Source organism: Nyctibius grandis, chromosome 6 (assembly GCF_013368605.1).
Source record: "Nyctibius grandis isolate bNycGra1 chromosome 6, bNycGra1.pri, whole genome shotgun sequence".
NCBI classification, from domain to species: Eukaryota; Metazoa; Chordata; class Aves; order Nyctibiiformes; family Nyctibiidae; genus Nyctibius; species Nyctibius grandis.
Genome location: NC_090663.1, coordinates 72,698,523 through 72,719,635, shown reverse-complemented (window position 1 = coordinate 72,719,635; position 21,113 = coordinate 72,698,523). Strand labels below are relative to the sequence as shown.

Genomic DNA, 21,113 nt, shown 5'->3' with positions numbered 1-21,113 from the left:
GAGAACTCCTCTCATAAGCAGCTCAGACTGATGGAAGATTGTATCCCTGCTATTAAACAGAACAAAAACCAGCTGGTTAGGTGAATGACATTTTTCTTGACTGCAGATGTCCGGTCTAAGCTAATCACGTCTGTTCCCTTGATAGCTGGCAGAGAGGCACTTTGGGAGTGATTCATCGGGTTTAGATGGATATCTAAGAACACACTGTGTTTTGCACAGTCTCCATTTCTCCGATGACTGCAGAGGAAACCCAAATGAATAGCTAAACTGGATTCCTTTCTCCTCAGGTTACCAGAACCATGGGAGATAAATTCAGCTGTCCCTTAAGAAAGAAAGTTTTGTGCAATGTTATTGACAAATTGAAATTTGCATAATAAATTCTGGTTGTGATCGTGCGCCTCTTAAAATAATGGGAAAAAATGCTTCTTGTGGTAGTCATGCTGTTGATTTTTTTAATGTATTTTTTCCTCAGAAGTTTTGTAAACTGCATGGACCAGTTGCTTAATAGCGTTTAGTAAGAGTGGTATAGAAGCTATTCATTGATACGCATGCTGAAATATTTACATCCGTATGTATAAATTAACACAATGGTCTGGTACTGTGGTAATGAAAATAGGAAATATCATGGTATGATTGATCAAAAAGTGTATGGACTGCATTAATTCCACCTGTGTTAGTGTTTTGCCACTGTCTTGACTTTCATTTAAGCAAGGAGTCAGGCTGATAACAGAATTTCTCTGCCTGGAGCAAGGTAACTGGGGAGGTTTACAAAAAGAAAAAAAAAAAAGATTGCAATGTGTTTACTTTTCATATAAGCCTACTGGTACTGGTTAGTACCAGTATTAATGACTGCTATTCTCATAAAAGATGGACTTTCCAAAGAAATCAAAGGTAAACCACTGTGCAGTTCTATCTAACAACACTGCATTAACTTGTATTCAAGACAGAAGCACTCTGTTGCACATAAATACTCTGTTTTCAGTTTTTTTTCCCCAAACAGAATGCTGTCTTCCTCCTGTTTCTGTTCTTATCTGTTATTTCTCTCTCCTTTATGTATTTCGAAGCAGTTTTATATGGTCAGTAGATAACTTTAGGCATGCACTTAAGTGTGTTACAGGCAGTTGTATTTTTTCCTACAATGTTTTTTTTCATACTGATTAGAACTAGCAAGTACTGTAAACCCAAGGATTGAGTGTATTATTTTTACCTTTAACTGTGCCATTAAAGTGCTGCTAGTTTGCAGCATGGGTTGAAAAAAAAAAAACACACACAAAAAAACCCACACCAGACAAAATCCTTCAGCTCCCAGACAAACTCTGCTCCAAACTGGCATCGTGGAAATCGCTTGCTTTATGAAACATCAACTTGTTTAGCTGCTGCTAAAGTTCCACACTTGTGTTATCTGTTTCACATGCATGGATTTGTATGTATGTAGTTACTTAGGATCCTTCTTAAGTACTACTGTTTGTTTAATAATTAAGTTCCTGCATTTCATTTAAAAAAAAAATTGGAAGAGACTGATAGACTTTTTAGTTGTTTACATTTTAAATGTTGTGTTTATTATTTGTAATGTTTGTTTTTCTTTGTATGTTCATCAACATTTTAATCTTACAATCTTACATGTAGATCTCATGCTGACTCGACAAAATCCAGCTCTTCTGAAACAGACTGCAATGATAACGTGCCCTCCCACAAAAATCCTGCTCCGTCAGCGAGCAAGCATGCTGTGAACGGCTTTTTTCAGCAGCAAGGTGTCTACGACTCTCCGCCTTCTCGTACTGGACTGACACTGGCAGACTGCAGCCTTTATAACCTACCCAGGAGTTACTCACAAGATGTTTTACCGAAGGCAGCATCTCCATCTGGGACTGATGCAGAAGGAGAGCAACATGTTTTCAATACCCCATCAGCAACATCTTCATTAGACGCACAGATGAGACATGTCTCCATTAGCTATGACATTCCCCCCACACCTGGAGGTACTTATCAGATTCCACGAACTTTTCCAGAGGGAACGTTGTCTCAGACTTCAAAACTGGAGGCTATTCCAGATATTCCTCCACCTCGGCCACCAAAACCTCACCACGCTGCAGATCGATCTCCTGTGGAAACATGTAGCATTAGTCGCACTGCTTCAGACACTGATAGTAGCTATTGCATCCCTACAGCAGGAATGCCACCTTCCCGCAGTAATACCATTTCAACTGTAGATTTGAATATCTTTCGTAAAGGTCAGTATTCCGTATTCTATCCTGCCCTTCCAGACTTTTTGTGTTAAATGATGTGATCTTGTAATGAACGATATGATATGAACAATATGAATGGGCTGAATGATATGAGGCGCATTTCTAGCCTCTGAAAACAAGTGTGTAGCCCTTCACAAAGTGGTCTGTGGTCACAATGCTTAAAATATGTAAGAAAGAGGAAAAAGAGAAGATTATTAAAGGAAGCCATCAAAACAGCAAAGCACAAAACATGAATAAGGGATGTATATTGCACAGTGGAATTCAGTCTTAGCTAAAAATGTTTGAAGACCTAGACATATTTATGGTGTAACTTGTCTTTAGAAAACAGCAGTTTTCTAAAAAAAAATCTTTTTTTTATTGCTAATAAGCTCATACAGCTGAGTTCAATACTGCAGTTATCCAGTATTGAACTTCCAGAACGACCAAAGTAAGATTAGCATACAGTGTTTCATGAACGTCAGTGGCACTTGGTGTATACCCAGAGCTTTGAGATCAACCCTGATCTGGTGATCATTGCCACCGACCTTTATTTCTCTCCTTGTGATAGATATGCATACTGCAGGTGTTAAGTAAAATTGAAGTTGTTCCTTATAGTCACCTAAATGTTGGTATTCCAGATGTGCTAGTGCATTTTTTTTACTGTTTTTCCTTCAGCAGGTAGGTCTATTTTGGGTCCTAGGAAATCTGGTGGACCTACTTTTACTTAAAAAATTTGATGTTTCTTGGGTTTTTTTTTCTGCCTGTTTTTTTGTTCCTGTTTTTATTCTCTCAGATTTGAACTTGAGAAACGCAGCAAGAGGGAGAGATTGGGAAGCTGCTACTTATTGTTACAGAGAGCAGTCGTTCTAGTCGTGTTAACCATTCTTGGGCTGAGTTTCATTTTTTTCAGGTTCCTGAGGCAGGTGGGCATTACAGTGCTATTATTAAAGTGAAGTTTTAAACTGGTTAGAGTCGATGCTAATGTTAGAGGGGATTTTAAAGGAGAATGGTTTGCATTGTACTAGGTACAGGATGGGAGGCTGAAATGAGGAAGGGGACAGGGCTTTCAGAGGAGGCTATATACAGAGTGGATGTGATCATACAGGCACTCAGATAGTATTATCCTGTTTGTCATTCATTTTGTAGGCTAAGTGTAATAATATTGGTGGTTGTTAGTGTTTTAAAATGACAAAGTAACACCCTGATAGACCCTCGTTTGCTTCACTTCACTTATCTTCTCTAATTTTCCTAAGTTTATAAGTGAGTACTCCTACACTAAAGCTGAGATTGTCAGCCTCAGGGAAAGCAGCCTTTCTGAAAATACTGTTTTAGTTTGGCGCTTAATAGCAGAAGTGTTTATTTTTCCTCTGAGGTAGAAATCTCAAAAAAACTTCAGAGCTTTTTTTTCAGGGCAAGGTGGGGATAAAACCCAGAGTTTGCCCAGTTTCTGTCTTGGCATCAGGAGGAGGGGCATGCCTGTTGGAGGGTAAGGCAGCCTGTCACCTGCATGGGTGAGCAGGACCTGGGAGCCAGATGTCTCACAAATGCCCTTGTCCACCAGAGAAGCAGACACAAAGCTGAGGACCTTCTTAATGCAGGCTGTCAAGAGCACGGACCCTGAAAATGGAGAGCTCTTCAGTTCTGTAGCAGTTCTTTTCAATCTGAAAGCCCCTGGAGACTGCACTGGGGAGCTCAGAGCAGGGATTCACCTGTTCCTGCAACAGATTGAATCCTGTTGGATCAGCACTTTCCAAGGGAAAGGCGTTCAACCAGAAAACCTTTCTCCAGACCCTAAATTACATCTGCTGTTTATTTTATAATAGGTTTTTTTATAAGGGCCCAGTATCTCAAAACCTACTCTTAGACCAAATTCTTACACCTGCCTATTTGAAAGTAAGACTTTGCTGCTTCTTTAAAAAGGAAAAATTACTTTTTCTTTTCTTGTCATGGAAAAATGCCACTATAAGAGCTTCAGGTTGTGACTGATGAGTGCTAAGTTTGTTTGTGAACACAGTCCTCTCAAGTATATAGATAAAATCTGTGGGCCACGGCTTCAGGAGGTGCGTTTGTATGCTCTCAGAAGCAGACAGTAAATAACAAGACTCTGGATGCCTGGTGCCAAGGGACAGGAACAGGGATGATAAATAGCCACTTTCTCTTCTTGTTTCTTTAGAAATTAGTTCTCAAGACTGTTATGATATTCCACGAACGTTTCCGAATGACAGATCTAATTCATTGGAGGGCTTCCATAACCACTTTGTAAGTATGACTTGATCTGATGAGAGGCGACAGTGACAGTGCTTGAATGCTCTTTGTTCCCATGTGAAAAAGCAAGCTGTACAGTGTTTGTGATTTTTCAGTTTCAGTAGAGTATATTAATCTGAGTAGATTAGGTTAAAAAAACTCATATGATTCACAGCTGATTGCATAACTTATTTTGTTAAAGGAAATATATGTTAATTCTAGAAAAACAGAAGCATGTTGACAGTGGGAAGTGTTTCAAGTGAAGAACTAGATGAAAATTATGTCCCAATGAATCCCAACTCTCCTCCACGACAGCATTCCAGCAGCTTCACTGAACCCATCCAGGAAACAAACTATGTACCAATGACACCAGGCACGTTTGATTTTCCGTTATTTGGAAAGCAAGTCCCTCCTCCTGCTCACATGGGTTTCAGGTCCAGTCCAAAGACCCCTCCCAGACGGTCAGTACCTGTTGCAGAATGTGAGCCACCGCCAGTGGATCGGAACCTCAAACCAGACAGAAAAGGTGAGAAAAATGTTCAATAAAAGTTGATTTTTATTATATAAGAAAATAACATAGCTCTCCCAACTTTTGATTAGTGAAAAGTTACCATGTTTTTAGAAATTCTAACAAAGTAATTTTTATCCTATGAGATAGCCATAACATAAAGGAATCCTAGGGTTATTTTTAACCATATTAAAACATCACAATCACAATGCCAAATACAAGTATAGGTTTAAATTTTATAGCTGTCGTTACTAATGAAAAAATGACACAGAATTGCTAACACTCAGAAGTATTAGTTTTAGTCTTTATAGATAGAAGACAGCTAGCTGACTTGTGATGGAGAGAGCGCACACAAGGTGTTGGATAGAATACAAATTTAAAGCCATAACAGTGCTTGGTACAGGATCAGTACATGTTTTCATTGTATGAAGTAAAAGGTAAAAATAACTTCTTTAACTACTTTAGGTATTTGCTTTTGATGTAAACATTGTTAGAAGAAATTAATTGTTGCAACAGGAATGATTTGTATATTGTGCTGCTTTTTAGTCCCACTCAAAGTATGCAATGGTCTTACAGATTCTTACATAGAATAATTCTTACAAATGTGTTCAAATGAAGGAAGAATTAGAGTGAAGAAATAGTGTTTACTACTAAGTAGGTAATGTTAAGTCGTCATTTCAGCCTGTAAAAGCAAGGAAAATCACTTGATGTTGGAGCTGCTTAATGCTTAAGTGTTAGTGGCTACATGGGGTGGTCATGGGAAGATGTTTAACATGTGGGCTGTGAGGTTAACATATATATATTTTCCTTGGTGTCCAGATGGGAGGAGGGAACTGCTAATTGAAGCCAAATCTTAAGATATGTTTGCTTTATCAGAGGAGCTGGGTGCAATGCTTATATTGAAATTGTATAAAATATAGTAGGTGAAAATTTCCTTGCCTTTATAGAGTGTGGTAGATTAAACAAAGTCATAAAGCAAGAGGAAATCTAGCTTTATGTGGAAATATTTTGAACTATTGAATGTGTAGATGGTGACTGTTATGAGTTTGAGGAAGCTGCAACAACGTCAATGACAAAATTGAAAAAAAAAAGAAATTTAGAGAACCCCTTCAAAGCTATCCTAAAAAATGAATCTCTTGAATCTGGTGTATACTGAGTTTACTTTTCCTTCAGATAAGGATTATTTGGGTGACCGGTGTTCTTAAGAAACAAAGAAGATACTGTTGTGATGTGTCTATAAGAGACACTTGTATAGAGAATCACTAATAAATAGCTTAGACTTTCCAGTTAATCTAAAATGTTTTATCAACCAGCCTAGCAGAAATACAGATAAATGCTTAAGGAACTTATTTCCCTACTACGTAGTTTTTCAGACAAGATAGCTAACTTTCTTGTAGAAGTGAGAACTAAAGAACATTAGGTCAAATGTCTGCACTATTTTGTATTTGAGTAAGTCCTGCTTTTAAAATTATGTGCTTGAAAAATTAGTATTTACATTGAGAATGGCTGACTTCATTTTGGGGAAAACTTGATGGCAAATACTCAGATGATCCAAAATATTCATTAACTAAACCTTTAAATTAGTATTTTTACAACTAAGTGAAAACAGGCTGTAATTAAATGAAGTAGATAATATCTTTATGATATAGATGATCTCAGTGTGAAATGGGAAGTACCACGTCTCATTCTGGCTGTCCATCTTCAGAAAATGAGGCATGGCCTTTTTCAAGACCTTGGCTTTCTGCTTGTGTCTAATTGTTTCCATGTTACCAGACAGTAGTTTTGTTTGGTTCTTAAAAAATACTGGACAGTAACAGACTGATGAAAGCTGATACTGGAAAATATTCTCAAAATAAACACTGAACTGCTTTAAAATATTTTCCCCGACTGGCCAGTTTGTGTATTTTACTGATAAAATGTTTGACCTTCAAAAGCAGTACACTTCTATGTTGAAAAGCTTCTGACTTCTGCTGTTGGCAATGCACAGCAGTTGCACAGATGTCTGCTGGGCCAGCATCGCTGCTCTTGGATCTCTCTTCTTGAGACTGAGTTAGTGTGGATCTCTCTACTTGAGACTGAGTTAGTGTTTTGCATTCTGAAAAGTGGCATGTAGGGCTCCTGCTTTGCTCTGGTCCTCAAATGCTTTACAACTAGGAAGACCTAGCTAACATCAGGAAAAAGATTTTTAGATGTACTAACATACCTCTTAAAGAGTGTAGAGTGACTGGCTGTATTTTTTGCCTGTAGACTTTTAGAAGCTGTTATCACTTTAAAATAATATGATTATTTAATATAATTTAGACGATGAAGTAATTTTAAAGTAAAACTGTCCCCAAAAGTAAATATTGTATAGTAAATGCTTAGGGGCTGAAAAAAACTGTGAAGATCTTGAGCTACCAAGAATGGTACCGATTCTGATTAATCACTGAGGGTATTATCTTGGTAATATGCACACAGTGGCTCACTCAAATGCTATGAAGTGTACTACTGTGAGTCTTTCTTGTTGTGAAGAGCAGACATGGTGACACATCAGGATGGTAATACATTCCCATTTCAGTAGTTGAGTTCTCCATGCAAATAACTCCTTCCAGAAGTACCTTTGGGAAAATAAAACTGCAGTTCCTTTTGAATTAAAATAGGATAAAACTCTTGTTGTAGTGGACCCTTACCTAGCTAAAATGAGTGTGTGCTTTATATTCTACTGTGTTGCTTTTCCAGCTTTAAAGTTCTTGTAGCAACTTCTTTTACCAGGTTGTTTCTGCTTATATGAATGTACTACAGTGGTTGTCTGCTACAAATTAGTGCGTAGAAAGTACCATGTTGGCTGGTATGTTCAGTAAAACTTAGGCAGACATAGAAAGGGAGAAAATGGTATGTAAAATAGTTACCTTCTGGGTATTGCTCCTTTAAAAAAATTTTTTTTAATATGCTATTGGTTCAAGAATTTCTATTGAAGAACACTGCTGGTTCTCTAAAAGATGAGAGAGATCATCTTCTGCAGAGATCAGGTGTGTTGGTGATAAGGCCTCCAGCTCTATGAGGGCCCATCTCATGTTCTGTCTGAAGAAACTGCTGTATCTTTTTTTATTGATTACAGACTGCTGCAAAAATAGTGTTTGCGCTGCCTCCAAGTAACAATTCCTTTTTGGTAGCTATCCTTGTTACTGAGAAACATCACCATCCCCTTTCACGTGAGCTCTAGCTCAGTAACGTTTCTGTGTGGGCCAGTAAAGTTTGTTACGTTCAGTGCTAAAAATGCATTTGAGAAAGAAATAACGCAGTGAAACCAACATGTAAAGAAAGAATGCACTGCTTTTTGTTGTCAAATGTATATGCTTAGCATCTCCTCTATTTTTCTTTGGTTTAAGGGCTTACTGCTTACAGACAGTACAGTTTGACAAGGGTAGAAAATGGAGGGCTCGATGATGGCAGTGGCCATTCTGTTGGATGTAGCCTGCTCTCTCCTCTGCTGTTTCTGTTTGGTAAACCTGAGATGAAACACATACTCAGTTTCTTCTGGTTCTGCTGTCTTTGGAGAATTAACGTGCCAGGCAGCAAGGATTTGGCAATCTGTCTGTCAGCAGCAGTGACTGTAATGCGTAGGTCTTCACAGCTCTTGATATAAGTACCTGACATTCTGGATAATTTATGAAATTGTTAAAATTCTCAAAACTTTTAAGAATAGGTAAAGGTGTATAGAAGTAGCAACTGTGACAGAGGACTGAGTTAAGAAAAATCAGCAACATGAGTAAACTAAATGTAGGTAATAAATAGGTCTAAAATTCACTAAAGTATGTGCACGTCCTTCTGAGGAGGGTCCTTCTGCACCCCTGCTCTGAGAGCCTGAGGTTCCTCAGTCTTCCCACCTGTAGTAGAGTAGCCTGGGCCAGGAGCCATGGTGAGCTATGAGATACCCTGTGTCTTTTTCCACTGGTTTCTAGAAAAGCCTTGTTTTAGAAAATGGGTTAAAAATTAATAAAAAAAATTAAAAAAATATATATAGCCTTGAGATTACACTACATTTTCATGTAGTTTCATTTTTCTAGCTCACAGCTGCTTCTGTAAATGCGGGGAGCTTCCAGTACTTTCTGGAAGTCCTGAAAGTAATTTCAAAACATGGTGTTGGCTTCCTGCCCCAATAACTTGAATCAAAGCGCTTTACTATTTCTTTAGAGAAGCATACCAAAAGGTAAGTGATATATTGCTTGGGACAAAATGGAGAGCGTTTGGCCAGGTGCTTTTCTGCATTCACCTATAATTGAATGACAAAAATAATCTCTTTTTAATTTGTTTTTTCAGGGTGCTGTTGCTTTCATTATAAAGAACCATTGTCTATATTGATTTTGTATTTCTGCTTTTTGGCTGCTTTAACTTGCCACGGTTGCATGTAGGCGTGACGCTAAATTGGAAGCACTGTTGCTAGCAAAAGGCTTCAAGCGGAAGAAATATTGCATCCATCCATGCAGTTGGGTCTTATTCTCTGAATTGCTCAAAGACTGTGACTGGTTCTGCCACAGAGCGATTATGTGATGTTTGTTTTGACAGTCACGTGTTCCTTCCTCAAAATACCATTTATCCAAGAAGGAGCAGTAGAATTAAATGTGTCCAAATGCAGTGAGGCGAAGACTCCCTAGCCAGCTACGGCAGCAAAGAGCAGCCAGGTTCTCTTCTGCTCCACCTTGTACTTTCCCTGGGGCCCGTCAAAATATCTGAAAAGGGTTGTGATACGAGGCAGTGGATCCTGTGATCTCCATCCTGCTGACAGCTTGCAGGACTGTAGTGAACGTTTCGCTGCTCCACGGGGAACTGCTCTGTGTAGCCAGGCAGGTCCCGGGTGGCTGTGCTGGCAGTCCACAAGACGGTTTTAAGGCCTGACAGAGGTCTGTGAGTCTAGACGATCTTAATCTTCAGTACAAACGTGACGTAAGTCAGAGATCAAGGAAAGTGCATGGTTGAAAATAAAAGGGGTAGGGTGTGAATTGGTTTTTATAGGTCAGGTGGCAGCATTTGAGAGATGGGGGGGTGTCTGTGAGCCTCTGGGCATGATAATGACCCTCTCCTGCCCCATGATTTATTTCCAGGGGTGGGGTTTGTGATCTTAAAGCAAGACTTTAAGACCAAACAACTACAAAATAAGTTTGGGGGTTTTTTTTAAATACTTGTTTAGGAGCTGTCCAGAAAGACTCCTTATAGCTATGAAACATTTAGTGTGGGTGTGTGTGCATCTTATCTGTTAAAGTTCAAAGCTTTAAGAAATATGTGCTTGCCATCTCGACTGATAAAACATAATTTTTCCATGTTTGAATCAAACATTTAAGTCAATGGTGGAATCGGTGATGGCAGAATTTTGTTCCAAAGTCTCAGTTTGATGCCCGTACTTACTGTAACTTGGTAACTTTTCTGAGGTGCAGCACGTTTCTGTACCAAAGTGAGTTTTTTAAGGTTCTGAAAAGAAGTACATGACCTGTGGGCATATGGCTGAAGTTAACAATTCATGGCCATGATGGAATGAAAATCAAAAGTTAAATCATCTCATTCATTTGAGTATAGTGTAACACTGCCATTTTTTAAATGTTTTTGATCTGTAGTACTTAACACTTTACGAGAGGGTTGAGTTTAGCACAGATCCTCGTTCAGGGTCATGGGGAGCTGTGATAGAACGATGCACTCAAGATCACTAAGCGGATTGGTGACAGAGGCAGTAAAGAACTTGAGGTTCCCAGCCTGCAACATGGTACTGGACTTGACTCCATTTGTCTTGAATAGCAATTGTATTTGCCCAAATATTGTTAGAGTTTAACTGCATTCAAGATTATTTTAAACGAGATTTTCAGTCCTAGTTTTGAGTTGGATTGCACAGGTTATTTTGCTGATGGAAAAATAATAGCTAATGTAGTGCATTTTCACCTTTATTTTTTTACAAGAGGCTTATCTTTCAACAAAAATATATCAGCATTTAGTCTGAGATGCTTCCTGCAACTTGAATCCATAGGATTGCCTTTAAAAGAGACTGCTGCTTGGCCCTGGTAATTTTCAGCCCAGCAAGTGGTAAACTAGGATTTAGAGACAGTGAGTGATGCACGCATTTCATTTCATGCCAACAAAATACCCAGATGCACCTTGAAAAAAAAAAAAAAAACCAAACAAAAAAACAAAAACAACGGAACAAAAGAAACCAAGGGAGAGGGAAAAAAATTCTCATGGAGTTGGGACTTGTGATTGTTTTAAAAATGTTAAAAATTTTATCTCGTTGTTTTTCTTATAGATTTTTCTCATTTAAGACCTTACAAGACATAATTTGTGTGGTCAAACCACAAATATGTGGCTTGCTTATAAAAATGTGGCTGTATCTTTACCATGACTACTCATGAACATCTCCCAAACAGATTAACTTCACAGAAAATGCCAATTTTCTTTGTTTAAGAGCAGAGGCCCACTTCGAAGAGGTAATTGTGTACAGAGCTTTCACATGGCAGGAAGCATCTGCCACGTTCTGGCCCACATAGGACCCACTGTGATGCTTCTGGATGACTGGCATAATCACCCGTTGTTGTAGTGTAGTGTGATGCTGTAAACATCTCAAGCAAAGTAGGTAGTTGTTAAGGAAATTAAGAAGCCTCATTAATCATGAAGTTAGTTATAAATAGCCTAGTGAACAGTTTCCTTGTTTAATATTTACGTGTTTGAGTGTCAGAGTTGGACAATGTGAACATATTGCACGTCCTGATATAGCAGGAGCACCACACCATCCTGAAATAAAACTTCAGAAAAACAGTTAAGGCATTTGTGACAACAGGAGCTGACATTTCTTTAAAAATAGAAGTTGGCAACACCGCAGTGTTCTACGCTATCATGATGGTCTTGCATATTCTTAAATAAGGGATCACTCATTTTCTCAGGCTTTAGGACAAGTAGGCATTGAAAAATTGTGAATGGCGATTTTAATCAGCAGCAAGAACTGAACTGAAGATCTGTTGAAAAAGAAACTAATTTTCATGATGATTTTTCTGAGCAGAAGTACCGTTCATTTTGCCTTTAAGAAATCCATGCGTTTAATCTTTCCATTTACTCTTGGAAGCTAAACTTCCTGTTCGTTCCATTTAGAAATTTAGAAAAGTAAGATTTTTGGGGTTGTTTTGGTGCTTCCTTGAAGTTCCTGAAGCAGGTTGAATACAATTAATTGATTTTTTTTTTCCTTCTTTTTTTCCTGCACAAGCTCCAAAGACTTCCATTAGCTGAAAATTATACTTCCTCCATGGCTGTACTAAATTACTTCTATAAGGGTAGTTTTTACTTAATAGCTTTAAATGAAATCTTTATAGCTCTTTGCTACGATACACCAGTCCTTAACTTGCAGCTGTGATTTGTCTTACAAAACTTTGAAACAACAAATGAATTCAAGTAAAGATTTCATTTGGATGGCTGCATCACAGTTGCAAAGGAAGCTATGCATTACTGGACGTAATGGTTTTTAAAAAAATAAACATATTAGTTTTCTGAAGACAAACTTCAAGACTTCCTCACATACTAGCGGCAGAGATGGGAGTGTTGAACTCCAAAGATGCTAGGGAGAGCAGGAACAAGAGAACACAGGTAATATCACACTATTTTTTTTTCTTCCCTCCATACAATTTTCCTTTTCTTCCCTGTGTGCTTAATGCCTTTTTAAGAAAACATAGTTTTTGGTATACATATTTTCATGCTATTCCATTGGCTTTTTTATAGACTTAATGTTAGGCTTGATTTTTCCAGTGAACAAGTTAAGCTTAGTTTTTTGTGTTTAGTTTAAAAAAAAAAAAGGGAAAGCTATCTCAAGTAGTACCCCTTAGACTTCATGAATCTTAGTGCAGCTTTAAACTACTAATCAATAAACACTCCAGAACACTGTACTTTGGTCTTAAAACAGTTATTGAATGCTTTTAGTTCGTCATGCTTTGGGGGCTTTTTAAATACAGACATGGAGTTACTTGCAAATTAGAGCAGTCAAATAGTATTTGGATGATTAATAGCTTCGGTATTCTCTGAACAGTTTTTATGGCATTTGGCAAATATTTTATGAATTACCAGTGAACCTTAGCTGTCAGATGCAGTTGGACTTCTTTACAATCAGATATTTTTTCCCATTCATTCTTAATTTCTGGAGCATTCAAAGTACCAGTCCTCTGAGAGAAGTTATTGTGAGAAGATAAAGATGTCTAAGAAAACTGGAGAGCCTCTCTTTAGATGACTGCTTTTAATATTTCATAATATTGAAGACTTAATTTGATATCAGCTTGTTTTTACTGTCCTAAAAAGACTGTAGTTATCACCACCCATGTGGTATCACTGACCAGAACTAAGCCCATTATTGATATTCCTGTTTGCTGGATACTAGTATGGAAATGGATATGAATGTTGTATGACTAAATACATGTTTCTCATTAGAAGTACCTTGGCAGGAAATAGTCTTAATAAAAACAGAAATGAAAAAGCATATTCAGGATATTTGTAGAGCTCTGTGCTGAAGACGATGTACTTGGGAATCAGAGTTCACTGGGGTGAGGAAGAGGAAGAGAAGGAAAGGGGGAGGTTATTCTGCAGAATTGAAAACCAGATAATAAACCCTGCGGGAGTAAGACCGTGAGCATCAGCCTTGTTTTCTAAGGAAAAACCTACAGTGGTTCTGAGTACTGGAATTCTTGGACCTCAGTGCAAATTTTCAGTTTCCTCTAATTGCAGAGAAAAGGGGGAAAGATGCATATTTCTTAATGGAAACTAGAAACGGCTGTTAGTTATGTCTCTCTGAAGGTACTTTTGTGGATGGAGGGCACTTACGTGGCTGGTTTTGCCTTTTGCTCTCCCCCTCCTATTCCAAGCAAAGCACCGCTCTAGCATTCCTACGTCTGATCTCCTTGTCTCGTGAGGATTAGTCCTGTTAGCCAGGAAACAGCATTAACAGATCATGCATTTCTTAAATTTTATGTCTTGTTAGTAGATTTACCTTAAATGTTTAAGCCCTAAATAGCTGGTATTTAAATAGAGTGTTGGCCTCTTTCGTGAGGATGTTTGCAATTTCCTGACGTGAAATCCCTTGCCAGCAAGCTGCGGAGCAAGCAGCCAGTCAGGAAAGAGTACTAGTGCTTCAAGGCAATAGCCTGAAAACAAATGAGGTTCTTCAGTGAGTGGCTTACGTCCTCAAAACAAAAAATCTTAGCACCTACCTACTCCGATGCAGGAATTTGCTGCAGTGGGACCCCTTTCCCCCCCACCCCCAACATTATATCCCAAGTGTTTTATGGAAAACAAAAAGAGAGAACACATTAGCCGATGGAAAAACCAAAAGATTTTTCAAGTTTAAACCATTATTTGAAACAAAATCGAACACGCAAAATGAACTCTTCTCCTGATGACTTCTCGGACAAAGGCAGCATTGACACGCGCCGAAATGCCAGGAGCAGAATTCATGCCGTCCGAGTGCACTGTAATGCTCGATCCATAATCGCTTGTTCTGCTTGGCAGTTTTTACAAGCAGCCATTTGTTAGAAAAATAGACTTCATTAGTGATTTTTCAGCTCAGGGTGCCCTTGCACAGTATTCATCCGATAGCACGTGCAGAAGCTGAGCTTCTCTCTCACTTTGCATTTCACAGGTGGTGACTTGACTGAACACTGAAAACATTTAATTTTCACTTCTTGTTTGGTTGGTTTCACTTGCCATAACTTATTTGGGTTTTTTTTTCCCTTGTAGGTTTGCATCCAGTGGTGTTGCAACACAATTTATTTCCTTTTCAGTTAAAAAAAAAAAAAAGGAAATATATATATAAAACTTTTTTTTTTTTTTTTTTAACTCAGAATTATCTTTCCCAGAATTAGGCGTGTAAGTTTAAAGCGTTGTCTTATGTGAGTACTTAAACATTGTACGAGGTAGATTTGGGTCTAAACCACAGGAAATGTGTTCTTCAGTATAGCTGGCGTTGGAATGCTCTATGGAGCCAGGCTTTCCAGAGAGACCTACTGTCCTTCCACCTTCCCTAAGCTGATTTGAAGAACAACCCTATGACACTTACCTTTAGTGATTATTTCTGAATAGAACAGAAGTTGGAGACCGGTCTGCTGTACAGGTGTGAGGAATTTTCTTCTCCATATTCTGTTCAGCTCATTGCTTCTTGGAGGTACTAGGACACGCTCTTGGAGAAAATTAGTGCGGTTACTTGGGAGCGGCACCAGGAATTTCAGTCGCAGTACTTAAGATACAAAGTTCTAAAAAATACGTATTTCTGTTCACAGATCTGGCTTAAGATAGTGACAGAACTTTCAATTTTTAGATAAAAAAAAAGGCACTTCTAAAATTTCTGCTGGATTTATTAAAAATATGTCTTTTGAGGGAGTAAGGGATATTATTAAGGGCTTTCTGTGCCCTAACTCGTTACTTTATCTTCTTAAATGGGCAAAAATGGGGTGGAGGAATTCTGCACTACAGACACAAATAAGTAACCCCAGTTTTGCAATTGTGATCCACTCTCCCCTTTTTCTTTGCTTGGTGTCAGGTCTTTTCTGTCACACAGTATAAGCTCCTCAACAGATATTAGGCCTTTCGTTTTTTGTTTTGTAGGGAGGGAGAAAAAAAACCCTGCACAAACATTTTAATTCTCTGTGACATATTAAACTAGAGAAATTGCATTATCCTGGCTGGTTGGTAGCAGCCAGCTGTTTTGCCACCAAATTTATTTAGGTTGAACAGTCTTTCGGCAGCAAGAGATGAAAACTCAGTGTTTTTATTTTATGCTGGAACATTTTGTGTGTTCTTGTCTGATACAGAAGAGAAATATTTTAGGGACCTGTACTTGTTTATACAGCTCTTGTGAAAGTCTAAGAGTGGTTTATAAGTGCTAAATTAAGTATGAGGCAGGCAGTTAACACAATATTCCACGTTTTACGAATGGGAATAACCATAGTTCAGGTAGGTTAGCTGCACGAGACCACGTAGCATCGTTAACAGGAGTAGAAATAATGAGTCATAGCCCTGAGTTCCTTGCGCTTATCTCCTGTATTATGGGTTTCAGGCACTTCGGCCTATGTTTGGTTATAAGAGCACAGAGGGGTTATAATGGACACACTGGTTAAATAATTTCATTAACCTTTTTACCTCTACTAGATTTCTCACTGTACTTAAGATCTGTGCTGGTAAGTCAGTGCATTGATTGGCATTTTAAATTGAGTTGTATTGGGCCAGATTTCTTTTAAATCAGATCATAAAACTGTGGAACACAAAATTAATATGATTAGGTAATGATATTCAGCATCAAATTGTTCTTAATAAAAGGTATTTGAATTTGAACTTCTACATTTGTTCAATCAATTTTAAGATCTTAGTCTTTTTGTATAGGCAAGCTTTTATCACAGAGTTGTAGGCAAGGTACTCAAGCATATCAAATCAGCTCAGAATGAACTGTGCCAACATGTTGGGTTATGCTTTTGACTTAGCTCCAGTCACCAGCATACTTTACAGACATGCTTTGTGTACCGCTTTCCAGTCTGGGTCTTTGGTCAACATTGCCCAACTGCTTGGCCTTTTCATGGCCAAATGGCACTTCGAGCCATTTAAGGGAGCATCTGATTTTGAAATTGGAAAAGAACTGTCTGAAAATCATTTCATGTCCTTTTCTTTTTAAGGAACTTGCTACGCAGCACTACTAGTAAATAAATACGTTTTGTGTTACTTGCATGGTCTCTCAGCAGCACTGTGTAGAAGTTAAGATACAGTACAAAACCTTTCTGTTTACCTTTCTTGTTGTTACTTGATTATCCCCAATACTTCAGTGATAAGAGTAATAGAGCACTTCATATGGAAAACCCTTGGGGCAGAGATTTGCAAACTTCTCGTGTTTGTTGCCAAGTTTATTTTTCACAAAGCATTCTAACTCACTGCTGGTAGTACCAGCCCACATCTGAGTCTGTACCAGTCCTTTTCCATTTTGTGCTGTAGGGCAACTTTCTAACATAATCAGACTTAAACTTTTTATTTCGTTTATTGTAAAGATTTACTTTTCATATGGCTTCTTGGTGTACCACTTGAAGGCACTCGCCTTTACTAATATTAACGCTTTGTCAGATAGACTTTCATGAAAGGTTAGGGTTATTATACATTATTGATCGTATTTATTTAAAATAGACAATGTGACCTGAAACACTCGCAGAGTTTAGTCAAGTTGGCTAAGAACTTCCTTGTTGGGAGAGGGGTTATATTACTGCCTGTAGGGAGCTGAGTGACTCTAATGTTCTCTTACTTTGTACTCTTCACCTTGTTACCAGATTCATCTAACGTGTTATGTTGTGTGATAGAATAACATAGGGGTGTTACGCTAATAACATGATAATGTATGATAGCATAACATATTGGGGAATGATTAGTGCATCTGCTGCACTTGTATATAGGTATATACAATTTAAAAAAAAGTTTAGAGAATGTAATTTTACAACAGGATCATTTATGGTGGAGGTTGGGTTGTGCCATGGTGGGAGGACAGTATATAGGCTGGGAGCTTGGAAAGAAAGTCCCCCCTGTGTCTGCAAGGTTGGAGAGATGCTTTTGGTACAGACAGTTATAGATCTCTGGGGAACAAATTTAACAAATACAGTGTGGGAAAAGATTCTTGGGGCTTCTCAAGTGGGAGATGCATGTGGATAGGAGACCTCCCAAGAGTATCACTATTTCCAAAGTAATATTGTGACTAAAGAGGATTTAATTTCTTTGAGGGTACTGCCACTTGCATCTGAAGCATGACTATTCTCCTGTCATGCTAGATATTCCTCAAATACAGAACTCTTTATGTAATACAGCTTGAAACCAGTTAATAGTAATGATCAGTTACAATATTTGTTGATGCATTTTTTAGCCTTTTTGTACACCCTTTATGCTTGCCTCCGACAAATTACTTGCATGCAGTGTTTTCTTTGTTTTTGGTTTGGTGCTTAAGCCCTTAGTGTGAGATCTAGCTAGACTGTAAAACTCTCCTTCAGCAGCTTGCTTATGCTTGTAGCATTAACCTTTCTGCAGGGGGTTGTGCTGTTTATTTACAAAATTCCATTTTCCATTTACAAATAGAATATTATTAAGAGAGTCTTCTTTTTACCAATTAGGTCAAAGTCCTAAAATTTTAAGACCTAAACCACATGGTTTAGAGCGAACTGATTCACAAACCATAGGTGACTTTACTACAAGAAGAAAGGGTATGTACTTTAGCACTGTATGTATATGGAGCTTTATAAAAATAAGTAAACCAAAAATTAAGAAAACTGTTTTTCTAGAATAACTTTAACTCTTGTATAGTCTTTTTACTTCTATTATAATCTAAGATCACGGATGTGTTTTCCTTGCCAAGCAAAAAGTTTCCTATGTAAGGAATTAACGTTTTCCTGGATTGAACAGCGCATGGAAACATTTCCTTGACATTAATATGGGTGTTCTGATCTCTTAAGTTGTAGATGTTCATATTTTGTTCATATTTACTTCTGTCCGTTTATTTAGAAGCAAATACATATGACTTACCTGTAAGTTGCTTGAAATAACTTTTGTTAGGCAATAACCTGAAATCACAGTTTACTGGGGTCTCCTGCTGTTGGCTAAATACCAAAATAAAGCGAAATATTGATCCTCTGACCATTTACTAGGACAGAGGTTCATTTATGCATTTTAATGAGCATTGCAATTAGTCTGATAGGCTTTATTGAAGGTGCTGAGTTGGTGCCTTAGATAGTCACAAGAAGTAGAGGAGATTACACATAATGTTAAAAATCAGTGTCACTGATCATTACCTTTGGTTGTTAAAGCCCATTGCAACTGGATAAAATATTCCTGCTGTTCTCAGTGGGCTTTGGACAAAGTCCTGACTCTATTTCTGCTGGAGCAGAAACACTGCTTATACCTGCCAGGTAGTCTCAGGCCTTTACAGAGGACTTGAGCCAAGCTCATCATTTTTGTGTCACTCATGCTTTGGTATCGTCTTCGGTTCTGCCACTCTTATCTCATATGATACCTTATATCTTGAGATAGATGAGTTGTAGTTCCTCTCCTGAGCCTGTGGTGACAGCTTTTTATGAGCAAGTGAGTTAAAGTGGCAGAATTACTGGCGTGGGCTTGATAATGCTTTGAGTGCATAATTATGACTTCTTAACAGGGAAAAGGAGAAAATTGTTTGGGATACTAAAGGCTGGTACTTACCCAGAAAATTTGAATCAGGAGTCCTTATGTTCAATATATGATAGCTGACTTTTCAATAACTTAATCTGAAGAGTGAGTATAATCAAAGTATGAGTACAGTTCTGCTTTTTTCTTGTGAGACAACCACACTGATTAAGCAACTTATTTCTGTCAGTTCCTCATGTGGTCACTTATGACAGCTCTTACTCCACATGAACTGGTGCTACATGCCTGACATTTGATCTTGGCAAATCTGCTGATAGGCAGCAAACTGATGGAGGGCTGAGGAGAGGAAGGAGTGTTATTATAATGACATTGCATTTTATTTTCTAAAAACACTTTTAGGGTGGATGAAGTTTAGATTCAAACAGTGACAGCAGTTTGATTGTGTGATTATTTTTTTTTAAATTTTTTTTCCACAAAAATTTTTTTTATACTTTTTTTTTTCCTAACATTTAGGAGGAGTGAAACATAGAAGCTGGAGGGAGGGATAACACGTTTCTCACTAATACTCTATTTGTAGTTCTGTTCTGAAAATGGCATTTAAAAATGGCACCTTTTAGAACAATGTTAGCTGTCATTAATGGCACAAACACGCTGCTCTTCTGCTTGTCTGTTGATAGGCACTGAAGGAAGCCAAGCACCTCTTGGAATTGAAGCTGGGTGTCGGCTCATCTGTCCCTTTTGCAAACTGAGTCTTAGCTGCAGATTCTACCCCACACTTTGAGCTGTGAAACCTCATCAGGAAGGGCACATGTATGCACCAAGGGCACAGTTTGCATAATAACAATTGTCCGTGAGCCAAGACAAGTACCCAGAGTTGGCTCTGCTGAAACAGTCCATCGACCCTATCCTGAGCTTGTCAGTTCAACAAGTCGTCATGGCAGAGTAAAGACAGAACATGATGCTGCCATTTTCAGAGTCCCTTTTCAAAACAGGATTACTATGTACAAGAATATCTTGCAAAATTCTTGAATTCTGGGGGTTTTTTTCTAATTGATGTTGCTTTTCAGTACCTGGAAAGATTAAAAATATAAGTTAATATATCATGGCTTTCTGAGAACTGAACACTGTCTCCTTTTCCTAACTAGTATTTACTATTTTAAAAATACTACTTTTTTTGGTATTTAGGCTTTGAAAAGCTATTAAATTTAAGTTTGTTTAGGAATGTTCTGTGCTTTAAGATTGTCTGTTTCTTATATAGCAAAACCAGCTCCACTAGAAATAAAACCTCTGCCTGAATGGGAAGAATTACAAGCCCCGGTTAGATCTCCTATCACCAGAAGCTTTGCACGAGAGTAAGTCTCTTAGCTTTTCCTCATTCAGATTAATTGTTTTTGTTGACTAGAGTGTTCATAAATGTGCGTACTTCTGTATTATATTTTTAGCCTGTGTAATGCAAATTGACATTTCCTTTGGAAGGGGGTGTGTGTGTATGTGTGTGTGTATGTATATATGCTCATGTGCATTGAAACAAAATGTGTCCATATGAATTTTTATTTTGTAATATTAAATATAAGGGACTGTGTATAACCAAAAAATGTGACACTCTAGTAAACCTGAATGATAATTTCAGCTCTAATATGCTTATTTTTGTTGTTTACCAGGAGGTTTAAGATATTTGAGATGTATTGTTTGTAAAATAATTCCTGGTAATTAGCTCCTCCAGGTTTCCCATGTCTCCCAGACCGGATTCAGTTCATAGCACAACTTCCAGCAGTGACTCGCACGACAGTGAAGAGAATTATGTATCCATGAATCCAAATCAGTCCACTGAAGACCCAGTATGTAAAATCTACATCTTAACTACTCTCTTCCTGTGCAGTCCTTACTTTTAAATCATGCAAACACAGATCCTTCCACTCAACATCACTCCCTTTATACTTTTAGATCAAAATAATAATAAAAAAACTCTGTAGAAAAACTGTAATTTTGGTAAGATTTCACTGAAGAAGTTA

At 37.9% G+C, this 21,113-nt stretch overlaps 1 protein-coding gene across 8 annotated transcripts in view; it reads left to right on the top strand.

The window, feature by feature from the left end:
• The window catches only part of GAB1 (GRB2 associated binding protein 1), a 103,739-nt gene that overhangs the window by 77,621 nt on the left and 5,005 nt on the right, over positions 1 to 21,113 (top strand). For 2 of the 8 annotated variants that reach the window (XM_068402833.1, XM_068402831.1), the window contains 6 exons: positions 1,627 to 2,231; positions 4,399 to 4,484; positions 4,692 to 4,995; positions 18,096 to 18,185; positions 20,360 to 20,453; positions 20,816 to 20,939. In XM_068402833.1, the coding sequence (XP_068258934.1) occupies positions 1,627 to 2,231; positions 4,399 to 4,484; positions 4,692 to 4,995; positions 18,096 to 18,185; positions 20,360 to 20,453; positions 20,816 to 20,939 (1,303 nt within the window). Of the gene's footprint in view, positions 1 to 1,626; positions 2,232 to 4,398; positions 4,485 to 4,691; positions 4,996 to 9,023; positions 9,167 to 18,095; positions 18,186 to 20,359; positions 20,454 to 20,815; positions 20,940 to 21,113 lie in introns of those variants that run through there. The other 6 variants (XM_068402837.1, XM_068402834.1, XM_068402832.1 and 3 more) reach the window with 4 other exon arrangements.